The sequence below is a fragment of the Eptesicus fuscus genome, chromosome 16 (assembly GCF_027574615.1).
Source record: "Eptesicus fuscus isolate TK198812 chromosome 16, DD_ASM_mEF_20220401, whole genome shotgun sequence".
Lineage (NCBI taxonomy): Eukaryota > Metazoa > Chordata > Mammalia > Chiroptera > Vespertilionidae > Eptesicus > Eptesicus fuscus.
Genome location: NC_072488.1, coordinates 14,101,640 through 14,126,646, shown reverse-complemented (window position 1 = coordinate 14,126,646; position 25,007 = coordinate 14,101,640). Strand labels below are relative to the sequence as shown.

Here is a 25,007-nt window from a genome sequence, read left to right as displayed (position 1 = left end):
TGGAAAGCATGTTCAAACTTTATTTACAACTGTCACAGTGACAAAAAGTAGTTTGGAAAAAAAAAAAAAAAGCTAGTTTCTCCCTGAGCCTCAAAAAAGAACAGATAGAAGTTACAGGAGGTTCATCTTACAACAGGCATGTTTACTGAAATACTAGTTTGTTTGTTTTTTCAATACGATCAGTTAGAAATACACACAAGATACTTTAAAAAAAAAAAAAAAAAGAGGAGGCCAGACAGGAGCTCAGCCACTTGTCCAAGAGTGACTGGGTCCCCCCCAACAGGCTCACCGCTGAGGGTCCTGACGTTAGCTGTCAGCATCTGGCCTGCTCAGACTCCACATGGTCGTACAATGGGGTCTAGCGACCAGCAAAAATAATAAACCACCCCCATAAACACACATGTACACAAAGTAGGTCTGTTATGCAGTTTACAAGCACGTTCCCATCACACGGACAGATGACACAGGGGAGCACATTGGAAGGGGACATGGAAACACAGGATTTTAAAAGGCGAGACCCCATCCACAAGGGAGGCACAGGATGAGAAATGCTGCTGTGAGGGAATGAGAGTGGGAGGGAAGGGTCTCCGCAGCCAAAACCGAAGGAAAGGGAGAGCTAGAGAGAGACACCCCAGTGCAGGCTGCAGGCTCTCCCACTTCCTCGAGGAGCCGGAAGAAGTTATTGCCATCGATCGGTGTGAGTAACACAAGCAGTCAACAGAGGAAGGGAGCAGGGGGGATGGGAGAGTGTCGGCTGCCCAGAACCAAACCCTGCTGGCGCATCAACAGCACACCCTGGTCCTCCTGCCCAACCTTCCCCAGAGCCACACGAACCTTGAGGTATTAAATACAACCTTTATGCAAGTCCAAACCCGGTCAACCTGGACTGACAGGACACCGGAGGGCTCACCTGGGTGCCTCGCTGGGCAGAGTTCAGCCCATTGAGCCCACCTCTTGGCGGCGCCATCCGCTCCGAGATAGAGATGAAGAGTGTCCTGCATCGGGAGGCTCCTGGTGGTTCTGAACTATGATAAGAAGCTCTAAGTCCAAGGCTAACTTTCTCGGGTAGCTGTGCCCTTGCAGGGGATAGGCGGGAGGTGGGGAGTGAGGAGGACCACCGTTCAATGCTCCCTCACCACGCCGTCCTCCCACATGCATCCAGGGACGCAAGGGGAGAAGCCGGGGATCTCATGACACCCTTCAGGGTCACACTCGATCCCCAGGCTGCTGCACAAAAGCCTTCTCACCCATCCAATTAATTCCCGGGCTTTGCCAGCTCTCGGGATGTACACCGAATTAGCTCACCTCCCCAACAAGAAACAAAAAAGTCTCCTATGCTCCAGGCAGCTCCCGCCAGGAAAGCAGGCCACAAGCCCACCCGGGAGTGGGTATTGCCGCTGACTCGGCTGGCTGGAACCCCCTGCAGGACTGGGAGCCATCTGGGCCTCAGGGCTGTGGCCAGGGGATGGGAGGGCATGGTAAGGAGAGAGGAGGGCCGGCCTGGGAGAGCCCCCCGCACTCGCTCTGTGCCTCTGCTCAGACTGAGAGCAAGTGTGGGGGGGACTTTCATGTCCAATTGTCCACATCAGTCCTCCGACAAGGGCAGGAAGTACTCTCACTATTCCCAAAAGGGCGGGGAGGCGGGTGGAGGGGGAGGGCAAAGCAAAAAGGATAAATAAGGGAAGAGAAGCTCAAAAGCACTGCTTCTTGAAAATAACCACTCCAGCTTACCGCAGGTATGTCAACCTGCCACAGCCTGGAGCAGAGGGGCCGTGGAGAAGGAATGGGGGGCTTTTCCCTTTCCCGAGCATCACCTCCAGCTGGCTTTGCAGGCAGCCAGGGTGCACTGCTCTCCTTCACCCGCCTCCCCTGTAACAGGCAACACACCTGAAAGGAAAGCAAAGGCTGGCGATGGGCGAAGCTGGAGAGAGATGAAGACTTGGTTTTCTGATGCCCCAGCAGCAGAGAGATCGCTCACTGAAAAGTAAGTACTTCCTGGCTGCACCTCCCTGCTCAATGTTTTCCTTAAACCGTGCGTTTTCTCTTTTGTCCCGTGTTCGTTTTCTTAGCCCAAATGTTCCTTGCTTGCTGTGCACGCCCCATCCCCTCACCCGCAGAGCCCCCTGGAATCCCACCGCTGCCTCTAGGTGCTGAGTTCAGATACTGATCTCAAAAACCAAAGCTTCCCCACACCCCAACCCCTGCTCGAAGCAGCTTCCTTTCTCAGAAGGCCTTGCAAAGTGCCCCGGAGGGCTCCAGGGCTCGACACAGTTCAAAAAAAACAAAAGAAAAGAAAGGGAAAGAAGACCAGCTCAGTGATTCGCAGGAGCAAAACGGAAGCCTCGTCTGACGTTTCAGAACGACGGTGGCCCACTCTCTTCATCCGTCACAATGGGAAAGAACACAGTTCAGGTACAGATGCTGTCTGGTGTGACCCGCTGGGAGTCGGTGGGAATCTACTGCTCCTTGTTCTCTGTCGCTGTCTCTTCACAGTTGTCCTGCTCATCCTCCTGGACCAAGAACTCCTCGGGGGGCCACCGCAGCTCCCCGCTCTCCACCTCCCCCTCTGTGGGTTCCACCACTATGGAGGGCAGGCGGTCCTTCAGTTTGCAGCAGCGGTCAAAGTCTGACGGGTCGGGGAAGATCTGAAATAAAAGCAGAGCGAGCGCCCGGTCACGTACAGATCTAAAAAGTGCAACTCCTTTCCTTCACCTCACACCTGCGGGCAGGGCTGAGCACCTGCGGTACGCCATGGACTGTGCTGAGCAGGGGTACAGCAACCGGGAAGCGAATTCTGGGCAACATGGGAAAGCATCCGTCAGCTTGAAGCTGGAAGGTTTCAGGGCAGCACCACCAAGTCTAAAAGGTGGGATAGCTCTGTTTGCACTATTTATTTTATTTTATTTCTGGTAAAATAATTCAAAACCATGTCATCCTCAGTAAGCCACATCTCTGTTTACCGCAAGCACTTCACTCTGCCAGTCTGACAGGTCTCATTCGGTAGCTCAGTTGGTCAGAGTGTCGCCCTGATACACCAAGGGTGTGGGTTCGATCCGGGTCAGGGCACATACAAGAATCAACCAATCAATGCATACATAAGTGGAACAACAGATCAGTGTTTCTCTCTCTCTCTTTCTCAAATCAATTTTTAAATTAAAAAAAAACACACAACTCCTCCCAGGATCATTACTGACATCTTGTATGAGCCAGCTACCAGGTGCTTTACATATATAATTTTGAACTAACATAGTCATACTGACAAATAGGTGTTTTTGATACTATCGTCAAGAATCCCAGGCTTAGAGAAAGAGGCTGCCCAGGCCATGCCGCCTGGAAATGGGTGGTGGAAGTTTCAGACCCAGGTCTGTTTGACTCGTGTGCCCGCGCCCCAGTACCACCCCCGCTCCTCCAATAGATGGGTCCTGATCTCCTTTCAACTGAACAGTCAAGGCCAAGTAAGGGTTGAGGTGTGGCTCCCAGCCACAGGCAGGCTGGGGACAAAACCCCAGGCTCCTTTTTCATCTGTGAACAATTCCTGGCTCCTGGATGGCTCCACACCTGAAAGCATTGACTTCTCTCTCCAGAGGCCCATCAACGAGGCTTTTTAAAAATGCCTACTGTGTGTCCTGCCCAGAAGTGGGAGAAACCCCAAACCAGACCATAAAACCGAGGCCTCTGTGTATTCCCTTCGCATACACTGCCCTGTGACTACAGCTGACCCAATTCTTTGCCCAGCAGCTTAAGTACTTAATCCCGATGGGCTGCTGGTCCCTTGCCATTCACAGTCCTCGGTGACGAATCCCAGAGCTGGAGAGAGGAGCCTCTGTCTGGGACCCTGGGGCTCTCAGAATCACACGGCACCTTCAAGGCCATCTCTTCCAACCCCTCTATTTGATAGCTGAGGAAACTGAGGCTCAGGAGACTTGCTCAAAGTCATAGAGCTCGTTAATAGCAAAAGAAAGAAAGGCAAAACCAGGAGTGGGTTAGAAACACACATCTGAAGAGATGCCTGGCTCAGATCCCGACAGGCCCACGGCAACAGACAGGTGGCCTCCATTCCCCAGAGGCAGAAATGCTCTCCTACAATCGCAGGCCTTCTGTGGTGCTATGAGGGTGCCCCATCTTCCTGCACCCCAACGTCAAGCAATGCTGTCCCAGTCAAGTCACCAACATGTCACAGGTCACACGGGGCTGCCGGGCGGGAGTCATGGGCCTCACTGAAACGTCCCCAATCCCTGCAGACAAGTGATTATTAACCATTTATCCAATAAAGCCCTATTGCTGGGGATTAAGCCTTAAGCCAGCTGCACAACCAGGCATCATTAAAGACTTAACAAGCCTTATAAAAAGTACCCTAATGGCAGCCAGGAGGAAAACAAGGCAAGGGAGGGGCTGGGGGAGTGGGGCTGGAAGAAAGCACGGGGCAGGTTGACCCGACTGCAGGCCTTCTCCTCCTGATGTGGCCAGCGGTGCAATCCTGCCCGCGGACTGTGCTGGACTGTGCTGTGCACACAGACCCGCCGGTGCTGAGCCGGGAGAGGGTCAAGGGCCTCTCTGGACTGCTCCTCACTTCTCTTCATGTGCAGCGGGAGCCCCTCCCCGTGTGTGACGATACAAGGCGCTCTTCCAAACACAAGCTCAGAGTGGAGTGAGGGTAGCCCCAACAAGAGGAAAGCATGCTACCGTCTACGAAGCTTTCAGACATCACCTCCTTTCAGCCTCACCACCCCCAAGAGCAGTGAGACCCTGAGGCTCTGAGGGCCACATGGAAGAGCCAGGATTCAAACCCAGATCTTCTGTTTGCAATGCCTGTACCTTCTGAAGAATGAATGGATGCCCCTGGGTGAACATGCCAATTTTACAGACAGAAAACTGACCAGGGAGGGTGGGCAAGACTACGGGTTTCCATGGCTCATTCAGCTGTTGGGGGCCCCATGATGACCCTCCGGGCAGCTGAGCTTCCCAGTCCAGACAGTTGTTCTAAATCTACAGGACATGAGAAAGAGCTGGAAATATCAAGAGGAGATGGACACCTGGCCCAGGACAGACTTGGCCCCCTACCTCGACCCTCTGTCGGCAAGCCCAGGGCTGTGCCCACCCTGTGACTCCCATATGAAACTGTGATCACCCCTCTGAGCAAGAGTGACAGGGACAAGAAGGAGGAGGAGGAGGGTAATAAGGGTGGAGAACATGGAAGTTTTAAGCTGGAAGCAGGTCTTTAGCTAAAATAGGCGGGGGGCGGGGGGGTTTGTTAAAATAATGATGATGATAGGAGACATGCCAGGCGTATCTGCACATCCCAGATCAGATTCTCCGTCTTCGCAATAGTCCTCTGAAGTAAGCAGCGGTGTGATCCCTGTATTATAGATGAGGAAACTGAAGTACAGAGAGGGCAAGCGACTTCCTCAAGGCCACGGAGCTAGGAAGTAGCGGATCCGGGACCCACACTCAGACCTAAAGGACTTCAAGTAATGTGTTCCTTGGATAACTCAGTGTCCCGCCAAAGAACCCAGATTCTCATTATGTCCTTGACATCACTTGTATAACCCCAACCAAGTCCACTCAATCACCCATTCCTCAGTTTCTCCTTTTGAGAAGCAAAGTGACCTTCCGTATCTCACTAGATGGGTACAAGTGCTTGGCAAATACAAATATAATAAAAGGCTTTGAGGACACATGCTCAAGTCTAATTTGAATGTCCTTTCTGGAGCAGTTTCAACTCAACTCCGTAAGTGTTCAATCTGCAAACAAGAGGCAGCCATGCTAACGCAGCAATTAACATAACTCCACACAATGCCTTTCATACCAGCAGCTGCACAATTAAGTCTCTGACGTCCTTGGGGGAAGTCTGAGCAGTGAACTTCTGATACTGCTTAGCTGCCAGAGAACTTTGCTCCCTGAATTGTTCAAAGCAGGCGCCATAAAAAACAACACACACAATATAAAACTTTTTTTTACAAAGCCTGTTAATTCCATTTTAAGAAATCACTATGATAATCTAACCCTTCCATCAGAGATTTTATTTTATTAGTAGATAATACCAATTTATGACCCTGAAAATTGTAGCTCTCTCCAAAGACACACAAGAGGCACCCAGAAACCAACAGCTCCTCGTTTCCCTGCACACGGACAGAAAGCCTTGCGGAGAGCAGGATCTCGCCAGTGCACTCTTATCTCCGACAGCTGCTGAAGAGGCTGACCCTAAGGAGGTCAAGATTTTTCCACTAAGTCATGCTTTTTAATCATCTGGGCAGCAGAAAAATGAGAGGTTGCCACTGCTATTTGACGGGGTGGGGAAGGCAGTGGAAAAAAAAGGACTCAAGTCGGCCTTGCCAAGCACATGACAGGTAGGGTCGAGGCGGCAGGCCAGCCCGGCATGCCGTTTGCCTGCAGGAACTGGCAGGGAATAAGGAACTGCCCTTGTTCCAAAAAGAAACTGCTTCTGGTTAAACCGCTTACCCCAAAGCGCCCCTTCTCTCTGGACAAGGAAAAGCAAAAGAAAAAGAAAAAAAAAAGAAATGGGCAGGAAGAGATCAACCAAAGAACTGGTTTGCATATATACATGGACACCGACAATGGGGTGGTGAAGGCCTGGGGGCAGGGATGGGGCAGGCTGTGGTTCTCTCAGGGTGACAATTCCACAATCCAGCTGTCACCCTCGGCTGTCGGGGCTGATGGTCTGGGTTAAACTCATAGACACCAAGTTCCCTCTTTTATAAATGAAGTGATGTGTTGAAGATCAAACACATCAAGAATACCCCGGGCCCCAGGTATCCCGCTGTGTAGAAACAGGGGGCACACAGATACCATGGTCCTGGTGAATTTTATGGGAGACACGTCTTTGGGGCATCCTTTGCCAGGTGACCTCTGATGCCAGGAGGCCTTGACGTTTTGGGAACTCAAATGGGTTCAGTCGAAAGGTCAAGGGAACTTTAGGCCCTTCCAGGAGGAGGAAATGGCCTGTGAGATGTGGTTTGGATGCGGGGACACTAGAATTTCTGGCTGTGTAGATCGGAGCTGTCTGACAGAACTTTCTGTGATAATGGAAACGTTTCCTACCTGCGCTGCCCAACAGTAGCCACTAGTCACATGTGGCCTCTGAGTGCTTGAAGCAAGGCTAAAAATGTTAATTTTCTTTCGTTTTTATTAGCATAAATGTATAGGATATATTTAAATATATTATGTTTATGCCCGTGGCAACTGCACTGGACAGCACAAACATAAGCGTGTAAATAGGAGGACAATGAAAGCAGGACTGTCCAGGCAAATTCGGGATGTTTGGCTGGTGGACCAACACAGGTGGCCTCGGAGCAGAGAAGTCTGGGGTTAAGGGCGAGCCCTGGAGAGGAGGAGCTGGTCGGCAGGCTTTTGGCTGAAGTATAAAAGTCGCCAGTCAGTCAGCTCCCGTTTCAGCCATGGAGGGGACCTGAAAGGCAATACCGAGGCTCCAAAGGCCTGAAATTTGGGGGCCTAGCTATCAACTGTCTGCCTCGAAGCCAGGTGACCTAACCCTGGCGGTCTCTGGGGCAGAGAGAGGAGAGAGATGTCTGGCACCTGGGATGGAAAATGTGAGTGACTCTGGTTGGACCAGCCCTCCCCGCTGTGTTGCATGTGTGCGTCCCTCAGCCATCACCCCTGACAAACGGCCTGAGCTGGCCACAAAGAGGGCGGAGGGTTCGGCAAAGAGCTGAGAGATGCTCACGGGGAAAGCGGACACCGGCAGGTAGAGGGGATGAAAGGTGGCTCGCTGGACACAAAGGGCTAATTACCAGCTCTGCAAGCTGAGACCGCGGGAGCTTCAACACCCTGCTCCTCTTTGCCGGGGTGGGTGGAAAGGGGAGGTAGGGCAGAGGGCCTGAGATGAAGAATCAGGTAGCTCCCCCAGGAACTGAGAGCGATCTGCTTCTGTGTATGCCTCTCCCCTCTCTGGTTCCAGAGGGGGAAACGTCACCTCCGACCTGCTATGGGCAATGGCCACTCCCGCGGGAGTCTGAAAACCTGGCTGTGACCTGGCCCCAAGGCATATTGTCTCCATGACCATGGTCACATCACTTTAACTTCTCTGAGCCTCAGCTGCCTCCTGAGTAAAATGAGGAGGGAAGTTCCATGTTACAGTACTGTTGCAAGATTTCCACGATGCTGCATGTTGAGCGCCATCATGGTACCTGTCAGGCTCAAAGAAGTGGAGACCCACCCCCCCAGCCCTTCCTCTATAAATTGGGGTTAATGCTAATTCCCATTTTATGGGGCTTTGGAAAGACTAAATAAAATACAGGGGTCTGTGAACATGTTCTGTAAACTTTAAATTCCTAACGATGGTTCTTATTAGGTAAAATTGGGGTCTCCAGGGACCATTTAGAGCAGTGGTTCTCAACCTTTTTTGGCCGTGCCCCACCTAAGCATCTCTAAAATCCTGATACACAACCCCCCCACCCTGGGGACATATAATTCTTATTACTCAAAAAGTGAACTCCTATTCATGTGGAGGAAGACTAAGAGGCCATTAACTTGGTCTAAACAACCTTCCAAAGAACATGGCATCCATGAAAGAGAAAAATAAAAGAACGAAAGGACAGTTGAAGTACTGAGGAAAAAAATCACTAAGAAATTGTTTAAGGAATAATAATATAAAGCGATATGAAAAAATATCAAATAAATTTCAAAACATATAACAGAGAACTGAAATGCATAAATATGTCACAATATATATTTTATATACTGTATACGAGGCCCCTAGAACCATAAGAAATGCAAAAAAATTCACTGTTAATAACTCATTCTCAAATTGCCCCCCTTAAAAATCAAATTGCCCCTCGGGGGGCGTGTGCCCCACCTTGGGAACCACTGGTTCAAAGGGAGGGGCTGGGAAATCAATAGCTATGGCTTAGGACAGGAGCACTCCTGGGCTTGTGCTCACAAACTCTAGGCCAGGTTCTTGGGAGAAATGGTTTGACCTCATTGCTTCCCTCCCAGCCCCCGTTTCCCTAGGGCCTGGGTTCGCCCACTGGGATGGAAGCCACTGGCTTGTCCAGATCCTGGTCTCTCGGTGGAAGTCCTAGAGCTGGAGGTCTTTCCATTCTGAGCCTCTCCCTCAGCCTACTGCATGGGTAAGTCAGGCCCCTCCTGCCCCTCGGATCCCCAGAGTCTGGGTTTCTTATTTCTCCTGCAGAACAACAGCGTATTGGCTCTGTGTGTTTATTCCTTCCTAGGAGGGGCTGGTTTCTCACACCGGGCAGATCTCTACCAGTATCCTGCTCTCCAAGGGCTGAATGAATGAGCAGCAGCAACTAATTAAAATGAAAAGTACACCCTGCTTTTTGCCCCCTAACAATAAGTGAAGGCAAGAAATATGTTCTTTGAAATACTTCCCTCCTGCCATTTTATCATCACCGTCATCATTATTATTTATATTTTACTGACTTTTCAAAGTGAACTGTGGCTGGTAAGAACAGAAAAATTACAGCGAAGGGGCAGAGTGGCTATTGCCTAGATTCAGGGAGGGAAGAACATTCTCCAGTTTCCATTAAGATGCAAGTCACCTCCTCCATCCTTGAGACTCTCACCTGGCTCAGATCTCGCCTGGACTGCGGCTATGGAACAGCCACCTCACCCTCTCCTACCCTGCTCTGGTGTTTCTAATCCTACAGGAGACTCCAACAGAGATTTGAGGCTAAATAACAACTGTTGGATCTCCTTCCTTTGAATTAAAGATGCTTAAGCCTCTAGCCTTGACTTAAAAGAAAAGGAAATCCTCTGGATAAACACCACCTTTCATAAACATCTCTCCAACACACACCCATCCTGCAAGATGAGAGTTCCAAATTCCAATTAATTAGCACTAATTGCTACTGTTAACTCTACTGCGGGCCGGGTGAGCTGATGGGGCTTTTGGAATGTTAAAGAACGTTCTCCAAGTTCTCCAGGGCGATGAGAAAAGACTGAAGCTCTCTGGCTTAGATGATTGAAAATTCCCACATCCTATCAACTATACTATCATTGCCCTTTGGAAAGAAGACACGCCTCCCCGTCACCTCTGGGCCTCTGCAGAATGATAGATCCCTTTCCTTCTTTCTCCTTTGGTGCTACCCAAATGTCCCACAGCCCCACCCCCTTCTCTCAGAAAGCCCAGATTGATGTGGCTGCCATTTCCAACGATTCCCTCATTCTTCATTTTGGAGACAAAAATCTTGAAGACCTGGCCTGGTCCCACAGCCTTCCCATCGTTGTCTAGGGTCCCTTCCTAACCCCTACCAACCCACCCTTGTATGGGAACAACTCTTTCTAGTCTCTAGGACCTCGTTACCGCCCTGCCCACAGCCTTCACTCAGCCTCAGTCGGCACCACCTCTGCAGCACATGACCTGGCCAGCCAGCCTGCTTTGGGCCGTACACTCTCCTGATTCTCATGACCCTGCCCAGGTTCACCTGACCTGTCCAACCTCATCTTCCCCGTGCCTCCCTGGACTCGGGGTCATTCTAGGATTTCTCCACCCTCAGGCAGCTTCCTGGCTTCGCCTGTCCATCTTAGGCTGCTGGTTTCCCAGTCCACAGCTACATTTCCACCTTCCCACGCTCTGTGAAACATCTCCACTCAGATGATATCCATCACCTCCAATCCACCTTGTCCCACATTGAGGTCATCAGCTGATTTCCGTGTCTTTAAGTTAAAACTTTTTTTTTTTTCTCTTCCCAAACAGGAAGCCTTGCTTGATAGTAGGTCCTGTAAAAGAGGCCTGGACATTTCAGTTGGTCATAACTGCAGTATTGATGCTAAAAAAAAAACCTGAAGTAAACAGGGCTATATTCCCAGCGGTCCACTCCTCTCACGGAGGCTGTCCACACTCACAGGAAGGCGAAGGCCCTGCTGTCCTCTGGTCAGACATATTCTGTTCAGTTTAGAGCAGTGGTTCTCAAAGCTCAATTCCCTACGTTCTTTCAGAGAGGGAGTGTCCATGGAGTTACATATTTTCTTAACAATACTAAGATGTTACTTGCCTTTTCTCTTGGGTTGACACTTGTACTAGTGGTATGAAAAACAATGGTGGGTGAAATTGCTGCCCCTTAGCAAGGATTAATGAATGCAGTGATATTAACTATACTTGTAGTCATTCTATATTTTTGCCATCTCATGCTCACAATTTTTAAAAAAATGTTTGCAACAGAGCAGAAATTTTATTAAATATTGACTCTTAAGTGCATGTTGTTGTTTTTTAAATATTCTATGTGATGAAATGGAAAGTCAGCATAAAATACTTTTGCTGCATAGCAAAGCACAATGGTTGTCTCAAGGAGAAAAAAAGCACTTATGTGATTGAGTTGTAAGCTGAACTAGCCACTTTTTCCATGGAATACTATTTTTACTTGAGAAAATGACCAACGAACTATGGTTATCCAGACTTGATTATTTAGCAGACATGTTCTCAAAAATGAATAAAATGAGCCTCTCACTTCAAAGAAAATGATTGATGGTCTTTGTTACCAGTGATAAAAATTGAGCTTTCAAACAAAAATCAGAATTTTGGAAAACATGTATCAGCCACTGTAAGCTTGACAGTTTCCTAATACTTGAAGGACTTCTGATGAAGCCAGTGGAGACATTAACAAATATGATTTTTTTTACACTATATAATGAAATGTGTCAATGTTTGGAAGATCTTTAATGTTCATTTGTGAAGGTTTCAGATTCCACTTGGCCACTAACCTTTAAGAAACCATCACTGGTTGAGTCTAGGTGAAATAGCAAAGAAAAACATATTAAAAGGCTATTAAAATATTTCTTCTTTTTATAACTACATATTTGCATAAGCCAGATTTTCTTTATTTACTATAACACATATGACAACAGATTGAGGCAGAAACAGTTATGAGAATCCAGCTATCTTCTATCAAGACAGACACCAAACAAATTTACTAAAATGAAAAACAATGCTTTTCTTTTCACGAAACTTTTCTTATTTTGGAAAATAGGTTTGTTTTTATTATAAACGTATTTATGTTTAACATGTAATGGTTTTATTATTTTAAAGGAATTAATAAATACAACTTAAAAAGACATAATCCACAGAAGACATCATCAGAATATATAACGCACATGAACAAATATCCATGGGGCCCTCAATCATTTCTAGGAATGTGAAAGGGACTGAGACCAGAGTGTGAGAACCGTTGGCCTAGAGAACCCTCAGGAGGAGGATCCTATAAGTCAAGGTTGAAGGTCAATACATTTTAAAACTGGAAAACCTTTAAAGGGAACCCAAAAGCTGCCTTCAGTATCAGAAAGGCTGACATAAGGAAGAGAGATGATTTTTTAACTCCAGGGCTGATCTAGGATCAGGATGGTGGATTTCACCTCACTACACAGTGTTCTAATAACAAAAGTGATACAATCCACCCTCCCCTAAAGACAGAGGAGTCAAGGCCCAACGAGGTGATGCGAGTTGCCCGAGCTGACACAGATAGTGGCAAAGCCAAGATTAGAGACCAGCTACCCAGACTCGTAGTCCATAATCCCTCTGTGCCGAGAGTGTCTGGGCGCCACGGCACTGGCAGCATCCAAAGAGCTCCTACGTGACCCAACGCCATGCTACTGTGTGCATCCCTCTATCTGATAGGAGACTGGCACAATCGCACAGGTGCCCTCCCACCCCGTGAGACTATTGTGCCACAGTTCTGATTCTAAGAACAGTGTGTACATCCACAATCTTGTTTGGGTCCCTCCTAAAAGAATTTTGAAAAACTGTGTCTTCTTTCATGTGTTTCTAAACTGACACCTAAAACTTCTGACATATTATAAATCTTAACATTTTAAAATAAAACTTTTATGCCACTCTTTTCAATGCACTCAGATAGCCACAGCAATTTGATATCAACAATCACCTATTTAAAAAAAAAACCAACTCATAAACAAGTCAAATCTTATTCCTTTCTCCACTTGAAACTCTATTTCCAGTCTACTTCCCTATAGGACTTTCCTTAATATATTTTTATGTTTGAGAGTTTTAAGTCATTAGCTTTTCATACTTCACTGTGATAAAAAGATGTATTTGTGTATATAAAATGACTTAAGGTTTTATATCTCATGACCCTAAGGCTTACTAATTTTAAAAAATTCTGAATTGGCTTATTTCGGCTATTAGTATATAACTGATCAGTAAACATACCATAAATAGTTATTAAGCACAATGATACATTATTTAGATTGGTTTCTTAATGTGATAGATAGGAAGATTTATGGAGCTTCCTAGACAGTAACATTCTGAATGATTCATTTGTTTGATGCTGCCAGTGTTTCTATATCCAGGAGGAAAGCACCTTAAAATATTGGGGAGGGAGAGGAGCAGGTCCTTCTCTTATAAGGGGGAGGCGGGCAATTGTGATAGGAAAGGTAGGAAGAGAAAACTGACGAAGCCCGTCTCCAGGAAATGCAATTTTAGAAAAGCAACAGAAGGAAGTTGAAGATGTGGAAATTGATTTTCCGAAAATGCTCTCTGCTGTCATATCCCTTGGAAAGTTTCTGTGAACCCCAGGGGCAGCTGTCCTCCCGTTTTAACACTTTGTTAAAACATGAAGTAATATATACATAGAACATTCTATGTACTAAAAAGTAATCTGGCGTGAAAACTCCAATATTAGGATGCCAAGGACAACAGCTAGGAAGGATCTGACCTTTAACTGTTTTTATCCAAGGGGGCAAATGACCAAAGGAATACAGAATTCATCACTGAGGACTAGCGAACCTTTAAGAATGCTTCCAACTAAGAGGATTACATTCAACTCTTGAAGAAGAAAAAAATTCCTTCGTGGTGACAACAGTGATGTCAGCCTCAGGAAGCCCTATCCCTTCCCGCCCATGCACACATATGGCTCAATTCTATTTCTACTTTACTCATTGTTTAAAAAATAAAACTATCACCACACAAATGGGAAACTAGTATTGCTTATTATAGGTAGCAACCGTACAGTTACACTGGCATTTTTAAAGTTTGTCTGTGTAACACCTAAATGAACTTTTTGAACCATCAGGAGTATGTGGACCCTGGACCATGGCCAACGCTGCTTACTCGCTGCAAAGCACCTGGTGCCTGCAGGGTTGGGCAGAGGGACCAACCTGGGCCCAAGTCTCCATTATGTTCAGATCTACTTCTAAAAGCACAGTCCATGCTTGACTTCAGGGAAGCAATATTTCTCAACCATGACCATTCATGAGCCAGACCTGGGACCCCAGAAATACCAAGATGGCTCAGGGGACGGAGCATCCATCTGTCCAAGTTTCATGGGACGCCAGGCTGAGGCAACGTCACTGGTCCTCCTTAAGGTCACAGGGCACTCTGATGTCATTAATAGAATAAAGGAGATAAGTAGGGCCTGTACAAATATACTTGTGTAATTTTGTCCACACACCCACTGTGGGACAAGAATATGATCACCAGCTATTTTGCAATGCTGGCTAATTGCCTAACATCATCAACTGCTATCATCTCTGCTCAAAATAAGCAATTAACAAACTAGAGGAAGATGTACAACATCTCCTAACCACTTCAAAATAACCAAGCACCTTTCTGAGTCAATCCACAAAGCTCCTCCATTATTCCATCCCTTCAGATTTGACACCCGGGAGATCCTCTTTGCTAGAGCTTTCAATGCCAGGCGCTTATGTTTGGATAAACTCTTTGATTTGTTTTCTGTTTTTAAGGTAATCAAGAGGCTTAATAATGTTGAATCTCTTTGAATCAGTAACTCCACTTCCAGGAATTTATTCCAAGGAAACGAATCAGAACTAGGCAGAGATTTACGTAAAATGAGGCTTGGAGCAGTGCTCTTTATAAGAACAAAACACGCCACCACCTAAGTTTTCAGCGATAAGAAGTGGTACATAACAGAATGAAATGCCATTTTACAAAGAAAACCACATTACTGGAACACAGTCACAGTATTATAGCACGTGAACAAAAAGATTCAGCATAGCAGAGACAGTATTATGTCAGTTTTTTAAAAAATGTAAGTGCATATTAATATACCGGAAGGAAACATACCCAAAATGGTTCAGTAAATAAGAATATGGGTGTTCTTTTCTTTATACTTCTCTACATTTTTTCCTACATTTCTAAAAGGAATGAATATTACCTTTCTAATATAACACACACACACACACACACACACACACACACACACACACCCCAAGATGCCTCTCAAATCCAGGACGGGCCCAGTAAGAAGGTGTACTATTAATTCTGCCTGGGGACAACTATTAAATTCAAGGTATTCTGGTAACAGAGACCAACCACCTCTGGACTGAGGTTTGTGAACACCCTCGTGGCTCAGGCCAATCCTACTTTGACTGAGAAACCCAGGCCCTTCCTCTCCATTGGCTCCAATAAAATTCCTGCTCGAGAAGCAAGCTGTCGCTGCTGCTGCTTCAGCTAAGTGCTTGGGCGCCTCTTCTGTCCAGTTTACTGAAAAGGAGCTTCTGACGGCGCAGGGGAATGAACTCCAGCGGGAGGGGCCGAGGGCGTCTCAAACACCCCCTTGGTCCAAGTGCTCGCTGGACGGCAGCTGGAGAAACTTTTGGCTGACGGCGGTTCTTCTCTAAGACAGGTCTGTGCAAGAAGGGGCCCTGCCCGGCGGAGGCGTGAAGCCGCAGCCACAGGCTCGGATTTGCGGGTAAAGCCTCCTCCTGAGGTGGGCTGGGGGGCAGGGGGAGGACAGGTGGCGAGGCGACAGGCGGCAGAGGTGGCACGGGTCTGGCAGACTGGGAAGGAGTGGCGTCCCGTCGGCTCTGAGCCCCGTGTGAATGAGGGGCTGTCTTCATACCCTCCGAGGATTATTTTAGGACTCGGGCCTGGGAGATCATTTCAGGACATTCACTAGACACCAGGAATAGCTCTTGGCTCTTAGTCACAAGATTCGCCACCCAAACTCATCCCTTTCCCTAATGGTACAGTCCTCCTTTCTACCCAACTTGGGAGACCGGGGCGGCATAGAGAAAATGCTGATCCTACAAAAGTCTACGCCATGGGGCGGCCAAGGTAGAGGGATTGTCCTCAGTGCAGGGAAGGGAGGGGGGAAGGGCCCAGCCAGCCCCTCAGCCCTGGGTTAGCAGCTACTGGAGGACCCTGCCTGGAGCACCGCAGGAACAAAGCAGAGCCTAAGACACGGACCCGGCTCCAGGCGCGATGAACACGCCAGCACTTGAGAGGCGTCGGGCCTAACACAGGCCCTTTGAGAGGAGGCCGGCTGTATGGTTCTAGTGTGCACCACGTTGGCTCGGAAAGTGAAGAGAGCTTGTTCTCTCCCTGGACGGGCTACAGACTCACTGTTGTGATCACGGTGTGTGTGAGCAGGGGGGTGGGGGGAGAGGTAGAGGGGAGGGGGGGCCCCCCACGGGAATAATTCTAGCCCTCTGCAGGCCCTCACCCAGGGGCATTCCAAACAGAGAACACTACGTTTGTGTCCAGGCTTCGGGCCTAGGAAGGAAGGTGCCGGACCCCGCGTAGAAAGGGGGCTGGGTCTGAACAGCGTGTGCTGACTCCAGAAGAAGCAGGCTGCAGACACAACGCCGCCCAAAGCACCAGACTCCCTGTGCTTCTGCGCCCTGTGGCCCTCACTGCCCGACTTGCATCCCATGATTATGATCGGTACCAAGGAGGGGCTGGGGTGGAGGGGGGCGGGGCAGGAGAAAGAAAACGCGCTGCGATTCCAGTTAACGTGTCGTGTCCATGGCTGGATGTCTCCTGCCAAGTGCTTTGGAATGTTAGCTTTATGTCTCTCCAGGGACGACTGAGGCCTTTTTAAGTCTGATGTTGTGAAAGATGCTTTCCTGGTGACCACGGGGCTTCCAAGGGGCTGCACAGCAGAACGTGCGGGGTACCACAGCTGGGGGTCACCCACAAGACATGGGGCGAGGAGGAGAAGGAAGCAGGTAGTTGAAAAGGTAATGCCCAGCACAGACTCATGAGCAGGGGCTTGTGGGAGACGGAGGCAGGGGTAGGCAGCAGGAACCTCTCTGAGAACTTCACTCAGAGAAGAAGCTCAACCCATCACATATTTCAACACGTGCATTTAACAGGTGGGAGAGGCTCGGGGAAAGGCAGGCTCGTGGAGATGTGAGTGAAGACAGCATTTCTAACCACTGCCTGACTTCAGTGACTAAACCCAGCCTGTTCGCTGCTTCTGATAAACAGTGAGGAAGGGGGAGAAAGGAGCCGGCTACTGTTGGGCCAGGGAGCTAGAAGAGGCTGGGAATTTGGTCCAGGGAGAGGTGAGCGCAGCCAGCAGAGTGCTTTAGACCCGTTCTGATGCGGAGCTAGAACAGAGGTGCTCGGACTGCCAGGAGCAAATGACAGGGCTGTGGCAAGAGTAGGTCACCACCCCCCCCCCCCCGTCCCTCCTCCCTACCATATGAAACACCAGGATGTCCCTCCCTCCGTTCGTGGGAAATCAGGGGAAGATGCAGGGAAGCTCTGAGCTCTGTGGATCCCAGGGAGGGCACGGGCACGGGGCATGGTGGTGTGTGAAGACCTCACTCCTTCTGGGTGACAGCACATCCTCCTGGCTTCCCTGAGAGGGAGAGCCGGCCGCCTGTGTGACTGGAGGATGGGCATCAGGTGGTAGGAGTGCGTGACCAAGACCAGCAGAAGGAACACAAAGGGCCTCCGGTAAGGGCCACGCGTACCCATCAGAGAGGAATTTAAAGAACCTAGGGAAGGATAAAGTCATCAGATCTTGGTCCAGATGCTTTAGAAGGGACTTAGCAAGGGAGTAAACCTGGAGAAGCTCAGCATGCTGTGCTGGGGGGCCCTGGGGTTGTGGCAGCATCCGTGTCCCCAGGCAAATGCTCAGGACCCCTCCCTAGTCAGGACCCAGGCCAATCGTGGGCAACATGGAAGGAGACCCAATCAGAGAGGCATTCCAAATGCCACATGCTTAGAGCCCCTGGAGCCAGGGCTGTATAAAGCAGCCCTGACCTGCCTCCTTGAATTAGGGAAAGGAAGAAGGCCGTAGACGGCGTAAATTCTATCCCAGGGCAGGACCTCGGGAGACCCACAGATGCAGTGTGTGTGGAGGGCGGGGGGAGTTGCAGCCATCAGGGACATAAATATCCTCAACGAGACCCTCCCACTCAGCCCCGTGAGCTGGCTGCCACCCACAGCCAGCCCGAAATGTACTCAGACTTTCTAGTAACCATTTACTCACCCAACTGGTGGGTGTTGTCATTCATGCCAAGTGAGTACACAGACATGAATTTCTCATAATGACTCTCTAAATAAATGTTAAGACAAACCAAGGCACTGGCTCTGTCGATTTTTATACAATGCTCACAAAATAGCACTAACATCCTAATCCCAAAAGATCGGGCTTGCCTGAATCTTTCAGGGGATACCAAGGCATTTCTGTAAAGCTGGGACCGGCATGAGACCGAGGAGGCCCTTCACAGATCCTGAGGCAGCAATGAGGCTGGCTGGCTTTAGAACCAGGAGACTGGGTGGCACTGAAACCACCACCACCTGCTCTGTGGAGGCCCTGAGCCAGTGGGCACCTTCATTTGGGAGGGGTGTAAGAAGGGTGATGGCTGATGGGTACCAAGAGGGTAAGAAGTCATCCCCCTGCCCTCAGAGATCTGAGCAGGGAGAAGGTAAAGTGGAACCCAAATCCTCAAAACCCAGTGCAGCATCATTTCAAAGCACAATGTGCCACAGGTGTTGAAAGAGGTCAGCCATGGCGCGGAGAAATCAGGAAAGCTTCGTGCTGGGTAGGCCTGGAAGGTGGGAGAATGACTGACAAAGCCCAGTGTGCCTATTTACTTTACGACCTTGTTTCAAGGTCAAATCACAAGCCTCAGATTCTATTTCATCTGCCAAGTTGGGATTGATGTCTCCTTCCCACTTTCCGTTCCTTGGAAAAGCAGGTCTCAGTGAAAAGCTGTGTACTATTATTACCCGCAGGCAGAATGCCAAGAACAGAGCTCTGAGATCTTCCGCCCCCAGATCTGAGCCCAGCCTGAGCATGCACAGTGGACGGCTCTGGCCAAGTGCAGTCCCAGCCAATCCCCAGAGGGCTGGTGGGAATGTGTTTAATGGGAAGGCACTAGCTTGGAGCGGGCCCGAGAATACCCATCAGATAGCCATTGTCAAGCCGGCTCTCTGCAGAGTCCTGCACCTGACATCCACGGGGCACGCCAGGGGGTATCTGGAGATGCAACAAAATTCGATTGGAGAGTGAGGTGCCTTCTCAAAGTCCTAATTTTCTTTCAAGGCCAGCCCCAGTTTGACCTTAATCCAAGCCTTCTCATTGCCACCCATACCTGGATTGACCATGGCTTCTGCATTGCTCCACGAGCCTGCCTGTGTTCCCATTGTTATGTACCTGCTGGCTTCCCCCATGAGCCCTGAGCCCTCTCTGTGCAGGTGCCCAGCTCAGCGCCTTACACTTATCAAGTGGCCAATAGATGTTGCCTGGTTAAAGATGACAAGCTTTCTCTTCACCAGACAACCAGAAGGCCTTTCTGAAATTTTGTGAAACTTTCAAAGAGTGCTTTGAAGTTCTAGGAAAGATATTTTGGAACTGGACAGTAGTCCGCCCCCTCCCCCGCCCGCCGCCCTGCAGCGACAAGTTTCCTACAGGGCTGTGAGAACTGGATGGTGGCCCTCAGTCCAGCACCACAGGGAAGAGTTGAGGGCCCTTTCTTCAGCACCAAGACATCTCAGGAGCCCAGAGGTGATTTGATTTTCATCCTGCCGTTGCAGCCCCAACTCAGGCTTCCTCACCCCGTGTAGTAGCCCCGTCCTCCATCGTCACCGGCCCTCTCCCTCAGACCCAGCACGACGGCCTGAGAAAAGTGCCCTGTAGGACCTGGCCTTTTATCCTGGGACACATTCAAACGGAGAATATAAAAAGCACACACCACGCATACCGACGGCTGTGTTTGGAAAGGTTCTGTGATGGAAATCTAAAACTCAGAACTGAAAGAAAATCTCACCTGTAACCACAAAGGGATTCAGTTTGATTCAGTGGCTTGGAAACTGGTATTTGAAAACACCCCAGCTGGTGAGCCAGGAAACTTCTGCCCTCCTACAGGCTGTGGGGCCAATTGTCTCGCTCAAACCCACTCTGGATGTAGAGGACATAAACCCCCCCAGGAAAGGGTATTCCCCTCTCCCCGCCCCCCACAACCCCTCAGGCCACCTGAATATTTATTTCCAGCCAGAAAAAGTGGGTAGACCACATTGACAAAGCAAAGGGGTCTTCTTGAACCTCCCCAGCATGCCTGTGGGTGACTCCGCTGTCACCTGCCAATCTACTTGACCCAACCTTAGCTTTCATCAAGGCAGTCTTTGATCACCCTCCCTCCACTGCACCCACCTGGCTTTCTATTTGTTTCTTCCTTTACTAAATAAATGCCCCTGGGATGGTTCTAAGGAATGGTTAGCCGGAGCAAGTCTGGAACCTGGTCAAGAACCAACTCGAGACACAAACACATGATCCATCAGAAGAGCAAGGCTTTGTAGTTCCAGACCCAAGCCACCTACTCAGTCTGAGCCTGTTTCCTCATCCGTAAAACCAGAATTCCCCCCTCAGGGCTGTGGTCAAGAGGGAATGAGGCACTGGCTGGGTAGTTCAGTTGATTAGAGTGTCATCCCCATACACCAAGGTTGTGGGTTCGATCTCCAGTCAAGGCACATACAAGAAATAACCAATGAATGCATAAATAAGTGGAACAACAAATCAATGTTTCTCTCTCTCTCCTTTCCTCTCTCACTATCATCTGTACAGTGCATGGCCCACAGCAGACATGCAGTTAATATCTGCTGAATGGGCCCATCACTCCTTCCCCCCACCCCCACCCCCCACCCCATTTTTCTTCCCTGGGCCAGCCACCCTACACAATTTCCCTAGCCCCAAGAAAGAGCTGTGCTGAGGATCCAAAGCTCTTACTTACGCCACATTTTTGGTCCTTTAGATCGTATTTTTAAATCCACCACACAGGACAATTTCTAAGCTAGATCCCAGCAATGGCGCCCCTGAGAGAGCCTCTCTTTGGGGAAAGCTCTCTTCAATTCTAAATAGTTTGAACATGAACTCTGTTGGAATCAGTTGGTCAACCACCGTCCTGTGGAAGAAAGCAGCCTTTGACACAGCTATTCCTCCACCACACCACCCTTCCCCATTAGCTGCCCCTCACAGCAATGCTCCCACTGCCCAAGGCCAGGCTGGGAGGGGAAGTTCTGTCTGAACTGACGGCGAAAATCACTTCCTCCTTAGCTGCCTTGACTGGGAGAGTCCACAGCCGCCAGGATGACTAATTAATAGCATCGGCTCGTGTTTGCTGAATCCTTACTGTGTCCCAGGTTCTATGTGTGCCTTATACACATTCTATCATCATGGGGAATCTTCCCCACAATTCTATGAGGTGAAGACTATGGTTGCCCCATTTTACAGACAAAGAAACTGAGGCTTACTGGCATTCGGGGACTTTCCCAAGGTCACACAGCTATTAGTGGCACTGGGATGCAGAACCAAGTCTGCCACCAGGCCCAGCAAAAGCCACTGGGCTCTGCAGAGCTAGAAGGAACCCAACACTGAACTCACCTGATAGGAAAGGCCATCCTTTTGGGGGCTGAGGCCAATCTCCTCCATGGATGGGGTGCTCATCATCACCTCAGTCATCTCGGCCGATCTCAGATAGTCAGGGCTGCCAAGAAACCCAGACCAGAAGTCAACAAACACACACTTTCACATTCGTCCTCTTGGTGCACTCTGCTGCTAGATCAAGGGAGTGTCTGGAGGCAGGATGAGAGGTGTTCAAAACAAAACTCACAGAAAAACAAGCTCACACCCCGAGGAAGTGCCTTACAAGGCCAGAGCATGGGGCTCTCAACTTGATCAACAAAGCCCATTGTCTGAAAACCTCTCTGGCAAACCTCCTCTTCCCTCCTCTCCTGTGCTAACTAGTCTCCACTGGCACAGAGGGATGGGTTTTCTTCTAAGTGACAGAACTAGAAAGAAACCTAAACAGTAGGTAGCTGAGCCCATCTGTCTATATGAAAACCAATTCAACCCTTCTCCTGGGGAACTGCATATTATTGTGACATCATAATAACAGGTCAACCTCAGGGAAACCAAGTCCAATAATACTGCCTTCTTAAATTCCTCTCTGGTGTTGCTTTTTTTTTTTTTTTCCCCAAAATGTCCCACTTAAAGCCCCAAGGGGTCAGCTTTCTGCAAGCTTCGCATCTGCCATCCAACCCCCTTCTCTAGCCACAGCCACAGCAGCTGCAAGCTCGCAGCTTGAAAAACATCCCTGGATAAAAAAAAAAAAAAAAAAAGCCTTAAGGATGCCCGGACTCTGATCGCAAAGGAAATTTCCAGAGGGGCCAAGCTGGCCCACCAATGGCAGACATGTGAAAGTGCTTTGTACTCTGTAAGCAGGATACAAACATTCCATTATCCTCACACACGCCACGGGCACATACGGGGTCCCGAAAGCATGGTGCCAAGTGGTACCAGAGTCAATGTACTCACTACACAACACCCAATATTGTCAGGCCTTTACACGTGGTTTTTTAAAAAAAATTAAAAATGGAACGGGCTGTAGAGAGATTATGTCTAAGGAAACAGGGGTCCCAAACGCTTCTTCATTTTATGGATACTACAGAATAGAAACGACGTTGGATCTGAGAACACAGTAGGTTCTGGTCCAGTCTCTGCCACTCAAAAGCTGTGTGATTTTGAACAAGTCGTATAACTTCTCTGAGCCACAGGTGCCCTGTGTGTCCGTTACCGAGATGCTAATAATGCCTATCTCACAGTTATGCTGAAGAGCTCATCTGGAGGGCAGGGGGGGATGGGAAGCGCCAATCAACTATAAAATAACCCCAAATCTTAACTTCTCCGGGGATAATAACCCCGGTGAGCTCCAAGGGGTCAGAGCCTTGGCAAGTTTTAGTGGCCACGGGCACAAAGCCTCCACTAGCCTTCAGTCTCACCCATATGGCACCTGGCTGCTTACACCCACGGAGGTGGTAGGGAAGGGGAGCCCCGAAGGAGAGGGGTCTAAGAGAAGATGCTGGGATTGGGGGCAAGTTTCGGGTCAGGAGCGGGGACTCCAAGGGCATTTTCCTCCTGGGTCATGGAAAGACTGCCGCCCCCCCTTCCTCGCCGCCCCTAAAGAACTCGGCCCGAAGAGCGAGAGCGCACAGGGCTCTCGCCAGGCTCTTCGCCCGGCGTAGGGGCGCTCGCTCCTCGCGCCGGCCGGGAAAGTTGAAGTGAGAAGCACGAACTTTCTGGAGGGCGCCTGGGCTGAGCAGGAACGCGCCGAGCTGGTCTGCGGGGCCGGGCTCTCTGCGCCCGCACCTGAGAGCACGCTCCGCAGCCGCCAGCGCTCGCACCCCGGCCGCTCCTCCTCTTCCACGGAGCAGGAAGGAAGGAAGCAGCAGCAGGCGCAAGTCCCAGCGGCCCGGGGCCTCGCTCCGCAATCTGCGCATCCCTTCCAGCCCAATCCCCGGTGGAGTGCAAACCTCCGCTGCCCCCTGCCTGGCCCCGGCTCCTTCTAGCCGGGCCGGGGAGGGCGGCTCCTCCCCAGCCCGAGCCCCCACAAAAGCGCGTCGGTTTTTAAGGGCTATGGAGAGGGAAGGGGTTGGGAAGGTGCAGCGTGCGCTGGGGCTGCTGCTGGTAGCTTCGGACGGGTTACATTTTCCCCCCAACCCTTCCGAGACGGGAGAGCGTTTCCCCGCACCGCTCCGAGCTCGGCAAACGCCGCCTGCACCAGCTCAGCCCCGCTGCCCCGGCCTCGACGCTCAGACTTGAAAGCAAACAAAAAGAAAAAGGGGAGGGGCTCGAGAAGAGCAGCAGCCCCCCCAGAACAGGGCCAGGCTCCGGCAGCCCTCCCCACAGGGAGTTTTATTAGCAGGGTTCAGACGTGACCCCTGGTTCTCCCCCCCACCCCATCACCAGCATATCTACACCTTCCCAGACGCCCCTTAAGTGAGGGCTTTGAGTTCACTTCCTTTGTCTAGAATGCTCTCAGCACCACCTCCCCCCACCCCCATCTTTGCAACCTTGACGTTGACTCCTGCACGGGCTTGGGCGGCGGGTTACTGCCACGCCGCCGCCGGCTCCACTGGCACCCGAGCTGGCACGAGTAGGCGCCCGGACCCCGTAGCCACGGCCGCGAGGTGGATGCCCGCCGAGGGCGCAGGATACTCACCAATGAATGGGGAAATATACAGACATGAAGTCCTAGGGGAGGCTGACCCACGCCCTTGTGATTTAAAAACGGTCACTGCGTCCCGAGTAAGGATGGCACGGGCGCAGACAGGCACGGCAGGCGGGGGGCAGGCGGCGGAGTGCGGGCACTGGGCGTCCGCGGTCCCTCTTCCGGAGACAGCCCCACTGCCAGCTGCCTCGGCAGAGCGGACGGAGCTCAGGGTTCTCCACCGAGCTCGCGGCCCCACAAAGAGCCCGGGAAGTCGTATTTATAGGGGCGGAGGCGGGGCCCGACCCCGAGAGGCCCCGCCCTCCCTCGCCCACTCCTGGAATAACGTCACCAAAATCATGAATGGCTTCGGTGCTTGCAGATCCTGCGGACCGCAGCTCGGGGGCGCGCTCGGCTCTGCTCCTCGAGGGCCGTGTTTGCTGCAGCTTCTAGTCCGCCCCCCCCTGCCCACGACTCTTACACGCAGACACGCGCGTGGATACGCGCGCGCGCGCGCACACACTCACGCACGAACGAACCGGGGCTGGAGTTCAATGTCAATGCCGCCTCGAGCTTACAAACCAGCCCGCGTAGGTGACCCCTCCCTGCACTCACCCCTACGGACTTGGGGGCGCGAGGACCCTGGGCCTGAGGAGGGCGCTGGGCCCGCTCCTCCGGACGTGACCGCTTGGCGACCACGCTGCGCTGAGGGAGGGCGCCATCCCTGGATCCTGGCCGCCTGGGACCATCGCTCTCCTTTGCACTCACTCGCCCTCCCCAGCCCACACCTCGGGACCCTGCTTCAGCGTCCATCCCCC

General features: G+C 50.4%; 1 protein-coding gene across 2 annotated transcripts; it reads right to left on the bottom strand.

The window, feature by feature from the left end:
* On the bottom strand, positions 1-24,434 carry LBH (LBH regulator of WNT signaling pathway). 2 transcript variants are annotated; one of them, XM_008162270.3, is made up of 3 exons: positions 24,202-24,434; positions 21,585-21,687; positions 1-2,645 (listed from the first exon to the last, which is right to left on the bottom strand). In XM_008162270.3, exons 1-3 carry the CDS (start codon positions 24,225-24,227, stop codon positions 2,457-2,459), a joined length of 318 nt encoding a protein of 105 aa, XP_008160492.1. In that variant the 5' UTR covers positions 24,228-24,434; the 3' UTR covers positions 1-2,456. The 2 variants fall into 2 exon arrangements, with proteins under 2 accessions (XP_008160492.1, XP_027995973.1); XM_028140172.2 differs by lacking the exon at positions 24,202-24,434 and adding an exon at positions 21,814-22,041.
* Positions 24,435-25,007: the final 573 nt, after the last annotated feature.